The following is a 15,250-nucleotide window of genomic DNA, read 5'->3' on the forward strand; positions in this document are numbered from 1 at the left end:
ACTCTGCATGTCCGAGCTGATTCTGCTACTGCATGTTAACCCAGACCAGTTCAAACCCAGATAAATATAATTGCAGTATATTTATTTACTTTAGTGGCATGATTAGATATAATCTATTAGGCACATTTTCTCATGATTTATTTGTCAAGCTTCAGTTTGCTTCCCCTGGGATTTACAATCAGCAAGTGTACGTGAGTCTAACACACACACAAAATACCCTTAATAACTGATGAAAACTGGAAGCTAATTGTAATAAATAGGGCAACTGAATGTGTTTAAAGTGAATTGCCAAGCCACACGTACCCTTATTAGTAAGATGCATTTGTAAAATGTTTAGGAATTTATGGGAGGGTGGTTTGTTCCAATAATACTAGCATTGACGTTGTAATATGTTGTAACAGGCTTGTGTCTACAAATGCACATTTGCTTAGGACTTCCCTAGTTAAACAAAGCATGTTGTCTCGTTTACTTTCTCAAGTATCATTGATCAAGAGAGCTGTCAATGTATTACTCGTGAAGTGCCATGAATATTTTAAAGGCAGATTCACATGCTAGAGAAAGGAGTTGTAACATTCCTGCTTGAACTAAAGGGCAAGTGTAATGAATTCCCAATGGACACAAGTGAACTGAACATCTCACTGAAAGTGTTTTATTTTCCACTTACAAAGTACAAATTCCAATTATTCAGAATTATAGGACTTCCCAACTTGTTTTCATTCTAAAAATAATAATAACAGGGCATCAGTGTAGAATACACAACGCCTTGTCTAGGATCCTGAAGTTTAATGGGATAGTCATACTGAATGTAGGAGTCTCTTAAAGTGCTCATTTGATAGCATGCTGTCTATAAACTGGGGTAAAAGTTTGAACTGCAATTTTCTTAAGCCAATATGGGCAATAATACTAACTACTTCAATGAAAATATGTAGTGTCCGTTTATAGTCTAAATCTTGAAAAGATATCCTACACTGGCAAATATACACCGTACAAGATAATAATATAGTACAGTACTCTTAGTCTTACAAGTCTGTTATTGTAGTGCTGCTATTTGAAATGACACATTGACATAGAGCATTGTTTATTTCAGGGTTATATTTAATAACAAGCAAGCAAGCAAGAATGCAAGAGAAAAAAAAAAAATAATAATAATAATTCTTGTCCAGTCTGTGACGTTCACCGAAACCAGTTCTTCCCCCTGTCGGTTTCAGGTGTTGGAACCTCCATGTATGTAAACACGACGTGGTATTGTGGGTATTGTAGTGGTGCTGTCAGCCGTTGCACGAACTGAAACAAAGCGTTAATGTTTTGCAAAACTATTTGTCCCAGAGTGCTCCACTGGCGTCTCTCAAGTAGCTAATGCGTGAGCGGATCAAGTTGCAAGGTGTGTTCGCTACCTGACACTCCTTGTAGATACAATAGAAAGTTATTTCATGTACAGTATTTGCTGACAATGTACAGCGATTTTGCCTAAGAACATTTTGTGTGGGTTGTGGATGTGGTGAGTCTTTTGCGTTATTCTTTTTGATGTAGCATAGAACAGAAAATGTGCACGGCCAAAGTGGTTTGTTTTAATTGTATTATTCTAGAAAAGACTGTAAAATTGTTGTTTTATAAGTACGCAATATTGTGAGGTAAATGCTGTATGATGTAGAAACGTTTGCAAAGCACTGTCTTAAAACTGAAAAAGTACCTAGACGGGGGCGATTCAAAGGTCAGCGATACCGCGAGTCTTACTTTGCATAATACTTTTGAAACTTTTTTTTTTGGCTGGTTGCTTCTCAGACCTAAACAAAGTATTGCTATAGTGTACAGTAAGTTTATATAACCCTACTACAGGTACAGCAGTTTATGCTGTAAAATGTATATGTATGTGACCTACTTGTTTAACTTTCGTTATTTCGTTATTCCATGTTTTTATTTCTGTTTAAACAGTGTCGGCACATAAGGCTGTTTACGCTCAAACAAGACTGACTTGTTTTTGTGCAGTTGGGTGGCAGACCCCATTACAAATAGCTTCATTGAATAAACACACATGTGTACACAGACAATTTGTTTTTTCCATTGCATACATGCAGCATGTTTCAAAATATTTATTATTTGACTACCACTTTGCAAAATTCCAGGACATTGTTTCAGTAACTATTGTATACATGTATTTTTATACATGCATTATCTTAAGAGGCCAAATTAATGCTATGCTTCAGTGCGGGAGGTTCCGGGTTCGTACCCGCCACCACCTGTGTGATGCGCACAATGAGTCAGTCAGTGGCTGAGCCAGGATTTGAACCGGGGACCTCCTGGTTACAAGCCCGTTTATATATATATATATATATATATATATATATATATATATATATATATATATATATATATATATATATATATATATATATATGTGTGTGTGTGTGTGTGTATGTGTGTATCTTGCTTTTCTGTATTGTATATAGTGTTCGGATATTAATAATTTAAATATTAATTTGGATATTCGTTTGTTTTTCAAAAAGTAACAAAAGCCATTATATTGCTATAGCAGCAGGGGCAGGGGGTGTGGCCATTGTCCTGTGTGTGTGTGCCTTTATTTTACAGTAGTAGAAAAATATACCAAAGTGAATTATCTACAAAACAAAATATGCCAAGTAGCAGTTCAAGTTACACGTTGTTTTGTTTTTTCTCTAAATAAATAGTACATAAAGTTGAAAACTTATTTTATTTATTATTTATTTTAATAACTTGCCATTGTCGTTTCTTCACAGTAAACAGTGGCCATCAACACGTTTTCATAAAGTAATAACATGAGGTTTAATTGTGCCTTTTCCCATCTAACAAGCAAACAAAAACTGAAATGTAACTTTAAACAAGTCAAATAAAACAAATGTGGAAATGGCGTACAGTGAAGGGGAACAAACACGTTGTTTTTGTTCTCGTTTATTACATTCCACATAACAGAAAGTCGCAGTAATATGTAAACAGTGCCTATAGAAAGTCTACACCCCCTTTCAAAATTTTCACCTTTTGCTCCCTTATAGCCTGGAATTAAACTGCACTAAAACATTATTTTTTTCATTTATCTACACATCCTACCCCACAACTTCCAAGTGAAAAAAATATTCTAGAAATTTGTAGAAAATTAATTAAAAATAAAAACTGAACTAGCTTGGTTGGATAAGTGCCCACCCTCCATGTAATACCAATCCTAAATTAGCTGAGGTGTAACCAGTCACCTTCAGAATCACACACCAAGTTAAGTGGCCTCCACCTGTGTTAAATTGTAGTGACTCACATGATTTCAGGATAAATTCAGCAGTTCATGTAGGTTCCCTCTGCTGGGTAGTGCATTTCAAAGCAAGGACTCAACCATGAGCATCAAGGTGCTTTCAAAAGAACTCTGGGACAAAGTTGTTGAAAGGCACAGATCAGGGGATGGGTATAAAAAATATCAAAGGCCTTGAATATGCATTGGAGCATGGTCAAGATGATTGTTAAGAAGTGGAAGGTGTATGGCACCACCAAGACCCTGCCTAGATCAGGCCATCCCTCCAAATTGAATGACCAAGCAAGAAGGAGACTGATCAGAGAGGCTATCAAGAGGCCAATGGCAACTTTGCAAGAGCTACAGACTTTTAAGGCCAAGACTGGTCAAAGTGTGCATGTGATAACAATATCCCATGCACTGCACAAATCTGGTCTGTATTTTACTCAAGAAAGCCCCCCTTGAATCCCATTTGAAGTATGCGAAAAAACACTCAGGACATTCTGTAGCTATGTGGCAAACAGTTTTGTGGTCTGACGAAACTAAAATATAACTTTATAGCCTAAATGCTGTGTTATGTTTGGCACAAACCCAACACACCGCATCACCCAAAGAACACCTTCCCTACTGTGAAGCATGGTGGTGGCAGCATCATGTTATGGGGATGTTTCTCATCAGCAGGAACTGGGGCATTTGTCAAGATAGAAGGGAAAATGAATGGCGCAAAGTAAAAAGAAATCCTTGAGGAAAACCTGCTGCCTTCTGCAAGAAAGCTAAAACTGGGACGGAAGTTCACCTTTCAGCATGACAGCGACCCACAGCACACAGCCAAAGCTACACTGGAGTGCCTAATGGCCCAGTCAGAGCAACAACCTAAATCCAATCGAAAATTTGTAGCATGACTTGAAGGTTGCTGTCCATCAACGCTCCTCAAGGAACTTGACAGAGCTTGAACAGTTTTGTAAAGAAGAATGGTCAAATATTAACAAATATAGGTGTGCAAAGTTGGTAGAGTCCTATCCCAACAGACTCACAGCTGTAATTGCTTGCAAAGGTGAGTCCATCCAGTATTAACTCGATTATTTCAGTTTTATTTCAGTTTTGTATTTTTAGTATATATTTTTATTTTCTCAATAAAAACTTTTTTCCTCTTAATAGTGTGGAGTATGTTGTCTAGATAAGTGTAAAAAAATCCTCATTTAAATGCATGAAACTCTGAAGCACTGACACAACAAAATGGGAAAAAAGTTCAAGGGGGTGTGGACTTTCTATAAGCAATATATATATGCACACACGGTCTATATAAAAATCACTACACAACATTTTGAGTAATACAAACATCTGATTTTTGTATCTGTATACATGTAAAGAAATACTCATTCAAATATGTGTCCCAGTGATTAAAAACTGAGATTAACCAGCATACATTTTTTAATCACGAGATTAATCACAATGCATTATTTTTAATTGCTTGACAGCCCTAATTTTATTTATATATATATATATATATATATATATATATATATATATAATATATATATATAGGAAATAATTTGGTGTTTTCATGGGGAGCATTTTTATTACCTCGTTTACATAGTCAAGCCAACTCAAGCCAAGTCCTCCCGGGTTAGCCTGAATTTTCATAACTCAAGTTGAGGCGCAAGATTCCACGTTGCATAACGTGCTGTCATGTTAAACTGTTTTTTTTTTATGTTTTGGTTTTTTTACAGAGTTAAATTACAGGTAAGCTATTATTTAGTTTTTCTGGGATTCCATGATTAGTGATATATTTTCTGCTCGGCCCGAATTAATTTGTGGCAGCCTGCATAGTGAAATGGTACCAAAGAACTCGGGTACACGCCCAAATTGGAGGCCAACTCGAGTTTTTCAAAAACATGGAAACGCAGCATTGCTGTTGGGGGGGGCAATTAGGGTGTGTACTTGAGTTGGCTTGACTATGGAAACGAAGTAGTAAATTAAATGATCGTGTCACAAAGACAGCTGTAGTCAGTGATGTCAGACCAAAAATGAATACACAGCACTGCGAGTATAATAATGAATGAACGCGCTGCTGCGCGGTTTATTATTACCAGAAAATAAAACAGTTGTACAAAAACAGGACACAGCACTTGAGTCAAAATAAACATGCTGCTTTTATGCAGCTGTACCGAGACTAGATTGCTAATCATTCATTCCATTGGTGTCTCGGTACAACTGCACGTGAATTAATAAAGTGCAATTCCCCGTGCTCACATCTTATTACATTTTACCTGCACGTGAAGTGCTGTGCAATCCTCGTGCCTAAATACACATATACATTTTAAATCACTCGTGTTCATAACCCATATTATATTCTATGTACCAACTACAATACACCAATATTAACACACTACATGCAACATACAACACAAATAAATAGCCCAGGGGCGGGGCACTTTGCCACAGGTCAATATGGAGGTATTGACTTTATAGTAGTACAAGGGCAGCTTTGCTAAATCATTCTGTAGCCGTTACTTACAATGTTTCTCAGTGGTTCTTAACACTAACACACATGTGGGTCGCTGTAGTTCTACATGATGCTAAAAGAAGCAAAGATTATCATTAAAGGTTCTACTGTAGACGTTACTCTACTGTAGTGGGAACTGTCTAGACAGGGATAGTCACACATTTTATATCTAGCTCAACCAGTTGGAATATGATGGCAAAGACATTCATAAGCACAATAAATTGACAATAAGTTATACGCATCATACACATGGGAGGGGGTCATATGTAAAAAGCACTCTATCATATAATAATAGACTTATCCCCTCAACTCAACTGGTTTTCACTAACTCTACTGTGCAGAATACATAATTTTTTTCTATGAGTAAATATCAGGACTTTCTTCCTATGGATCGGGACGCAGGACATTTACTAGGAAACCAGGACTGTCCCGAACATATAGGGACTGTTGGCATGTATGTAAGGGTAGCTACATCAATCTATATGTTTGACCTTGAAATTCAATCAGATAAAACAATTGGCAGGTGTAAACAAATGCTGGCCAGTTCAAATGAATCCCTATGATATCTGAAGGTAAAATACAAACAGCGTCATTTTCAAAAGACACAGACTAAAACCTGGGATGTTAACTCGTTTTTAAAACCTGGTATATTGTATTTTAAAAGTGTCACAAGTTGGAATCGTAATTTTGACTTTACCACCATCGGTGATCCAAACCGGGTATTAAAAACATTTAACAACTAGTTCTTAAGACTGAATACTGACACCATAATAGTAATAATAATAATAATAATAATAATAATAATAATAATAATAATAATAATAAAAGGATCATAGAGGGCAGTATTACTAAATTATTATTTTGCCCCTAATAAGTCACTTGTTTTTCATTTATGTCAAATAACAATTTCATGAGCATACATTCTGAGTATTAATAGCCATCATGTCAGCATGACGTAGATTGGTGAAATATATAGGCCCAACCTTAAACTGTTATTCTAAGTATGAATGGAAACAAATCACTTTTTGCTGACACTTCTCGCTTTCAGCCACAGTACAGTATTGAATGTCATTGTAAGTTACACCCACGTAATGACCTTTATTCATGGTGGAAAAAAAAAAAAAAAAAGATCTCCAGCTATGGCCAAAAGCTTTACATCACATTTTAGAATTGAGACATAATTAAAAAAAAAAAAAAGATTAGAACTTTTATCATGTAATCAAAACTACAAAATGAAAAAAAAAATGTCTACTGTAGGCCGAAATAGTAGTACAGTATTTCATGTCAGATGTCACTTTTTCCATTTTTGTAAGTTTTTCATTACATATATGGAAAACTACAAAGCAGTACATAATTACCGTAACATTATTGACCAGGTTTCATTCGACTTTATGAAGCAAAATTAGTTCATTCTATGGGTTGGTGCAAAACTTGTGGCCGTAGCTGTATAATGGAGCGGCTTGAGTAGTCTCATTGCTTGGGGATGTCTGCAGATGGTCTTCAACTAAACACAGTAACCACTGAACACTAATAACTCAAAAAACAAAAAAAAAAATACAAAGAATATCAGTTAACTTCTGCGATTAACGCGTTAATTTTTTAGGAGATTAATTTTAACCCACGTTAATCACATTCCTGTGTCTTGAGCCTTTCGGCACATCGTACTTCAATCCCGGCCACGGCAACATTAGATTGAGTGTCTGTCTGAGTGCAGTTATTGGTTAAATGAAAGTTAATCACTGAACCGCATCATGGAGCAAAGCACTAAAGATTAGTGGAAGGTTTTTTTTTTTTTTTTTTTTTTTTAATGTTCTGACACCGCAGACTAGATGTACGCTCACACACAAGCACATCTATTCTGCTGCATGCTGAACACGCCTTCACTTCTCAAAACACTAGCAGCTCTTCTGCTACAGAAAACAACAACACAACCTAGTTTCAACAGGAATTCAGGATCGCTTCAAGCCTGTGAACCAAGCTAATGATAATATAAGACTTTTTTTTTTAAAGGAGCAGGCTGCTTTTTTTTGCTCGTAGTATAGACAGACAAACAATATTTCTTGTTAGTTTGCAGTTTTTAGATATGATGACAGTTTATTTGAATGTTTTCTTCACAATTAACAGTTAATTTCCTAGAAGGGCTTATTGTAGCTACATATTCATTGTATTATTTAAAAAAAACTAATTATTTCAGTCCACAATCACATTTAAAAATAGATATCCTATTGTGTTCTCTCATCTCTCTGTGCTGCTGATCAAGTTTGAACTGCACGTTTTATTTTGTTGGTTGTAGTTGTAATTTCTAAATTATTGGCCCTGGTAAATTTTGGTGATGGTCTCAGTGGGTACATTTCCTGGTTAAATAAATACATAAATACATTTTAAACAATTTTCTTTACAGTTAAGGATAATCATAATAATAGAATCAGTAATAAAACTAATTTAAATTAGTTGTATGTAGTAATTGTGTATGCCCGAAATACGCCCTAATCTAGAATGGGTCGACCACATCTGGTTAATTCGGGTTCAGGGTGGGGTTGTCTTGCGAATGACCCCTTCGCGATGCAGAAAATTTGCTTAACCCGAACCCCATCTGAAGAAGGTGATCTGAAACACAAGCAGTGGGCAGCAATGTCACAGTGTGATTTGGTTTTCCAATTAAAGCTACAATACCACATTAGCTGTGCAGTACACAAAGAGTATCATCATTTTTGCTGGATTCAGAATAAAATAAGACATCAAATAGCAACCTAAATATTCTACATTTCTTTAATTCTAACAAATAATAACATTAATAAAACAATTTGAATAGTGCAACTGGTCCAGAGTGCTGTTGCTGCAAGAATACTGACAAGTACAGCACTATATAAAAATACATTGATTGATTGATTGATTGAAATATTGTAACCTGGCCAAAACAATAGAACATACATTCCAACAATTCCAACGGTTGGAGCGTATTGTAGGAATGTATTTTCTATTTTTTTGGCCAGGTTATAATATTTCAATCAATCAATCAATCAATTAATCAATGTATTTTTATATAGCACCTTTCGTGGCAATGCCATCACATAGTGCTTTACAGGGAAAAAAAATTAATTACAAAGTACAATGTCATAACTACAGTACAAACATGATTACAAACATTACAATACGATTTACATAGAAAAAAAAACCCTATTGCCAAAAGCTAGGAAAAACAAAAGTGTTTTTGACATTTCTCAAGGGAATGAGAGCCTCTCACAACTGGTGGCAACGAGTTCCAAAGTTTAGGAGCACTAGTGGAGGAACTCTGACCTTCCAGAGTGACACACCTGGTCAAGGGAACAGCCAGCAGCTCCCAGGGTGACACACCTGGTCATGGGAACAGCCAGCAGCTCTGAGCTTGAATAGCGCAGCTAACATGTATGGATGCAGCAAGTCCGATATATATTTAGGACCAGTTCCACAGGCATCCTTGAAGGTCAATAGAAGAATCTTAAAAATAAACCGATATTTGACGGTGTCCAATACAATGTTTCCAAGACAATGTAATATTTTTAGTTAGTTGGGCACCTTAAAGTAGCATAAAATATGAATGTGCTTGTTCTGCATTCTGATCCTTGATAAGTGTTTTGGCTATTATGAAGCAAAAATAAAGCCATCTTGAGGGCACCTCTGAAAAAAATTCTGAATATCTAAAATGCATTACCAGCAGATTGACAGGTAAGACAGACTACATACTAGCACCCAAAGACCTACAATGCTGTTAAGTTCTGAAGTACCTGGCAGCATGTCACAGTACTGCTTATTAATTTCATAGGTGGTAACAATGGCTGCTGTTAGAAGTCATTCATTTCGCACTGGAGGTTTGGCCCGGACCATATCTGAAGGGATATTGATTGATTTGGATGATGAAGAACCATTCAGCAACAACATTTTGAAAGGTATATTCTCTTAACTATTGCATGGACTTTCATTTAATTAAATCCCAAATACTAACTAATTGCAGTCTCATAAGACATAGTTCCTGTTAAAAAGTCTGTAGCAGTATACCTTGATTTGGACCCATAAATTCAGTAAACAAGACTTTAGCAATGTTGAGGTTAGAGGATAAATTAAAAACTCTGAAGTCTAACATTACTGATGTACTGTATTTTTCTTTTCACAAAAAATGTACAATTTACTCCCTGCAGGTAACAGCTCTGAAAAATAGTCAAAATCCCCAATCAATAGGATAACACCGTGTAACAATTTTTTTATTTATTTTTTTGTTCCTGGGTAGTAAGTGTTATTTCCTAATTGCTTATGCCTCAAAAGTATAAACAATGGCTATTATTCCCCACAAACTTTGCTTTTGTGACCAGGACAGGTAAATTTAAAAACGGGCGCTTTTGTGTCTTTTCGTTCACATAAAGTCAGAGAAAAACAACATATGAATCCAAATTAACATGTATTTATACTAAAGTAATACAAAAATGACTACAAAAGATTTAGAAGTGAGTAGTTTTTCGAGATTTACGATTATACTGTAAAGTTAGAATAATCAATCAGAAGGGTGACATCACAAAAGGCTTTAAATACAAATAGAACCTATCATGACTTCAATATATCATTCATATCTTCCTATATTCAAGGTCTTCCAAATATATTATATATATATATATATATATATATATATATATATATATATATATATATATATATATATATATATACACACACACACACACACACACACACACACACACACACTGGTTATATTAATGTTTCCACTTGATGTAATCAGTGAAGCAGTGAAGTAGTATTCTTAAAACATATACTCTTTTTCTCCACAGGAAGTAATGTTGATGGGTCTCAGTCAGGAAATCATTTAGACTGGCTTATTTTAAATGCCGATGATAAGCCTGCCACCCAGAGCTCCAACCCATTTTGGAATGGACTGTCAGAGTCAAATCCGTTCCTGGATGATATTGTCCATACAGGTGAAAATCAGAAAGCAAATGCAAATGTGTCTATATTGAAAGAGGATCCCTCTGCAATATTTGGTGATGACAAAACAGAGTCATTCTGCTCTTCATCTGATGAAATGGATGTTAATCATCTGCTGAATTTTCAAACAACCAATTCAAAGTCTGGAAGGTGTAAAAGCACTTCCGATCTCTTGGATATCCGAAACGAAAAAGAACCCCCTAAACAAAACAATGTTACTGCAAGCCAGTTTTTGACTCCAGATTTTGAGTGGCTTCAGAATGACAAAGAAGCATACAAAATGGCGTGGCTGAGCCACAGGCAACTCACTAGATCATGCCTTGATTTGGGCGTGATAAGTAAGAGCCCTGGTTGGGCTCAGACCCAGGCTGCAGAGACACACGTGGTCTGTAAGGTTGACTGTAATGGAGGGTCTGTACAGTTACCTGACTCTGATATCAGCGCCCATATACCTCACGGCCATGTTGCACCAGGAGAAACTCAGGAACTTGCCTTAAAGGCTGTTCTTGACCCACCGCAAGGACTAAACAATGACTATTCAACAACAGTGAGCCCCCTTTTGGAAGTCAGAGTCAGCAACCTCAGCACAAAGGAATATATTTCATTAGAGATGAAAATTGCTGCTGAGATCAGGAATGACCCAATGAGCCAAGTCATGACTGAAATTGTCTGTCTGTGTGGCCAAAAAAAAGAAGGACCCTATAAAAAGATGCAGAACTGTTACATTTATAAAGACACGTTACAAGTGAAGTTGGAAACATTAAGCCCACGTATGTATATTATCGCAGCAGCAAAAGCAAAATGTCTTCAGCCTCCAGCTTCGTCAGTTTGGGATTACATTTCTAAACAAATCACAATTGGAGTTTATGGTCCAAAGCACATCCACCCATCTTTTACAGCAGTGTGCGCAGTTTTCAATCATAATCAGATACCGGAACAACTTGCCGTCTCAGATATGAAAAAGGCCCACAAAAATTTGCCACCAGTTGTGCTGCAGCTTTGGGGGAAGAATCAGTTCCATCTTCAAAAACTGCAAGATCTGCAGATTGAAGCTTTTCCGCTTGATTCTAAATTTGAAGTCAAAGCCACAGAGCAAATTAAACGGATAAAACTTGTGCAGTTAAAAATGGGCAGAGTGCTCCGGCCCCAGTTTCCATTGTCTATGGCTAGCACAGGAGAACATTGCTCCTTTAACCTGTCAATCCGAGTTAAAGATTTAAACCATGACATTTTGTCGCAGTTCAGAGTGAAAACCCCTGGTGCTGCACCAAAATCTGCTGACAATTACCAAAAAAGACGAAAGGAGGTTGGACGATCTGCTCCTATACCTGAGACAGCAGTTTTAAAATGCCCTAAGTTTCAGGATAGGGCAGTTAAGATATCGCGCTATGGGGTTGCCTTGAAATCCGTGCTTAGGCAGCCAAAGATTGAATACCTGTTGGAGTATTTCAAAGGAGATACAATTGCACTTCTTGGATTAGAAAAGGTGAAAGCAATAGGAGTAGCCAAAGTGAAAGAGTGGTACATTGGGTTTCTGCGAGGAAAGGTTGGTCTGGTGCATTGTAAAAACGTCAGGGTAATTTCGAAAGATCAAGTCGTTGACTTTACTGACGTGACACTCAGCACCAGAGTTCTCCTTGATCAAATCGTACTTCCATTTAAGAAGCTGACGTATATGTACTCTGCAATTCAGACTCTGTGTACTGAGCAAATCCCCAGTTGGAAGGCCTTTGCTGAAGCACTTGGGTATCCTTGTTTGTCGCTTGAAGACATTAGCAGAACTCAGGCACAAAGTGAAGCAGACAAAGTGGCATGCGTTCTAGAGAAGTTGAAGGAAGACTGTTATTCAGATAAAAGCAATAGGAAATTCCAGCATGAGCTTTTAACTGTAAGTACTGTAGCTCATTTTTAATATGTTGTTTTTTCTGAAGACTCAAATTCAACTGAAGTGGCATATACCTTAATACATACATAATGTCACAATTTTGCCACAAATAAAATGAACAATACTAAAAAATGTTAATCAGACTTTAAAATTTAAGATTCCCATACCTTACATTTATTCCTGAGTGCTTGGGAGAGGTGAGGGACAATGGTACTGGATACAGTCTTGTGCTTTACTTCTCCAGAAAATCACATTACATCTCCATATTTGTTTCTCTCTTAATAAATGTTAGTGTTTTTTGTTATGAAATATGTGGCAGTTCATACATCTGCAAGCGATATTACAGTACAAAGCATTACTTTGTGTTGTGTCTTTTATAGGCACTTTTCAAGATAGATTGTCAAGGCCTTGTTGCGCGTCTTACTCAAAACACGGTCATCCTGACAACTGCTGTAGAGCTTGGAATCCGATGGAGGGAGCTTGCTGAAAAAGCAGCAAGACTAACGAAAGCTCAGATTGATGGTTACGAAGCACCTCACAAGGGAAAGAATGGAGAAGTTGCCTCTGAGGTTAGTCTGCTCCTTTAAATTATATGAATATACTTATTTAAATGAATACCTTAGATCTCACTCTTTTTTGCATTTTAAAATCCCAGATGTGCGTACTGAGGCTGGTTAAAGGAGCCTTTGCTTGTAATGCCCCATGGTCCTGGAATGAGATCCAGCCCAAACTAAAGCTGCAGACCCAGATATCGCTATTGCAATTTAAAAGTAAACTGCATGATTTTGTGACTGAGAGTTGTAATTGTTTTAAATAGTTGACTACTTTTGTGCATTTTGTTTATTGTTTTAAATGTGATTTGCCTGTATCTTAATTGTATTTTATTGTGTATTTGTTCTTGCTGTCCGATTGACTTGCTGCTACCTGCTTGGCTAGCTCTCACTCATAAAATAGGTTTTAATCTCAATGTGACTACCTAGTTAAATAAAGGATAATATTACTAACTTAATAGTGCTCTTGCACTGCCTTTTCTTTAAAAAATGAAGAGATTTCAGATGTCTTACTGTATGTATTATTCTTTTCTTCGTAGGCAATGTGGAAACCTGCTTACGACTTTATGTATACGTGGAGCGCACATTATGGAGATGTGTACAGCGATATGTTACAAGATCTGCACTTGGCATTAGACAAAATGAAAAGCCCAGTCACCAGGCAATGGAGACAGCTCACAGGAGTGCTTATTTTAGTGAACTGCATGGATATACTTAGGGCTAATGCTTTCCACACAACCGATGAGGAGCTGAAATATGTCCAATAAACACACCCTTCCCTTCTTGTAGGGTGGTGTACAGTAGGCTAGGGTTATTACAATTGATAGCTTATTCTTTTTTGGTAAGGGATTTGAGAGAAATAAACTTCAAATGGTGTTTGGGAGGGGAACAAGTATGTATTAAAAATAGCATTTTTTTTCTCTTTATAGAGGTGATAACTGTTAATGCACTCACTGATTTGATCAAATATATTAAAATGCTATTTTTGTTTTGCTTTGACCTTTTATGATTTTTGCAGATCTTCAGTATGGCTCTGATGTAATGTTAATTTGAACTACTGTACAAAAACTTGGTCTTATTTAGTCCTATTTTAGTCCTGCTATTAATAATATTATACTGTGAGAAGTTGCTACTCTCAATGTAGTTAGCTACTTCGTTCGCCAAGTCTCCTCCCACTAGTACTAGAAAGCTTACATTACTGAAAAAAAACTTGTCTATTAAATACAGTGTTCTAGGTTGTAGTGAAGCTGATCATTTACAGTAATATATATTGTATGCTCTTGATGTATGAAATTGACAAGTACCATGGAATCAATCACCACCACAGTTGCGACTCTGTCAAGACGCAAGAGAAAACGCTTGTATATGGTGTTCATGCGAGAAAGGGAAAAGGGCTCTCCGATTGCAGGACCAGCACTCAAAGAGAAAGCATTGTTATTCCATAGTCCACTAAATCCAGAGTACATGTTTTAAAGCTAGTGATGGATGGATGTGCAGATTTTTTAAAAACATGGCATCGGGCGGCTTTGCTTAGCAGGGGGAAAAAACAGAGTTAGAGCCATTTAGTCAGAAAATACTTCAGTGTAATACTAAGGAAACACGGTGTTTGGGGCTATGCTAATGTGTAAATAAACCTTTATGGTACAATATATGCACATGTATTGCTGTTTTTTGTAAACTTGTGTTCATCCGAATGTTCATTCATGCAGACTATTTCTATGTCCCCCAAGCTGTTCTGATAACCGAGCTTCTACTGTATTTCATTTGAATTGATGTTTTTAATATAAACATATTAAATCTAATTATACCACTATCCCATAGAACAGCCTGCTTTATACTAAAAGTAACTTAACTGTTGCTTTGTTATTTGTATTCTTCACAATGATGGTGTTCCTCTAATGAATTGAGGCAAAAAAATATGATCTATTATTGACTCTTGTTTAAGGTTTTAATCGCAGTGAAATTAGTTTCATCAGTGTGAGCAGCTGTACAGTCAAGATTTGTAAAACTAAAACAATAAGGTTGTATAAAAGCACACACTATATATAATGGGTTTAAACCATAGATAAAGTTAATATTGTATATCT

The 15,250-nt window shown here is 36.4% G+C and overlaps 1 protein-coding gene across 1 annotated transcript; it reads left to right on the forward strand.

The window, feature by feature from the left end:
• Positions 1-1,378: 1,378 nt before the first annotated feature.
• Positions 1,379-14,812, forward strand: LOC121313598 (metastasis-associated in colon cancer protein 1-like). Its single transcript, XM_041246296.1, has 5 exons — positions 1,379-1,498; positions 9,559-9,682; positions 10,574-12,615; positions 12,993-13,181; positions 13,703-14,812. Exons 2-5 carry the CDS (start codon positions 9,568-9,570, stop codon positions 13,928-13,930), a joined length of 2,574 nt encoding a protein of 857 aa, XP_041102230.1. The 5' UTR covers positions 1,379-1,498; positions 9,559-9,567; the 3' UTR covers positions 13,931-14,812.
• The last annotated feature ends 438 nt before the right edge of the window (positions 14,813-15,250 follow it).

The sequence above is a fragment of the Polyodon spathula genome, chromosome 3 (genome assembly GCF_017654505.1).
Source record: "Polyodon spathula isolate WHYD16114869_AA chromosome 3, ASM1765450v1, whole genome shotgun sequence".
NCBI classification, from domain to species: domain Eukaryota; kingdom Metazoa; phylum Chordata; class Actinopteri; order Acipenseriformes; family Polyodontidae; genus Polyodon; species Polyodon spathula.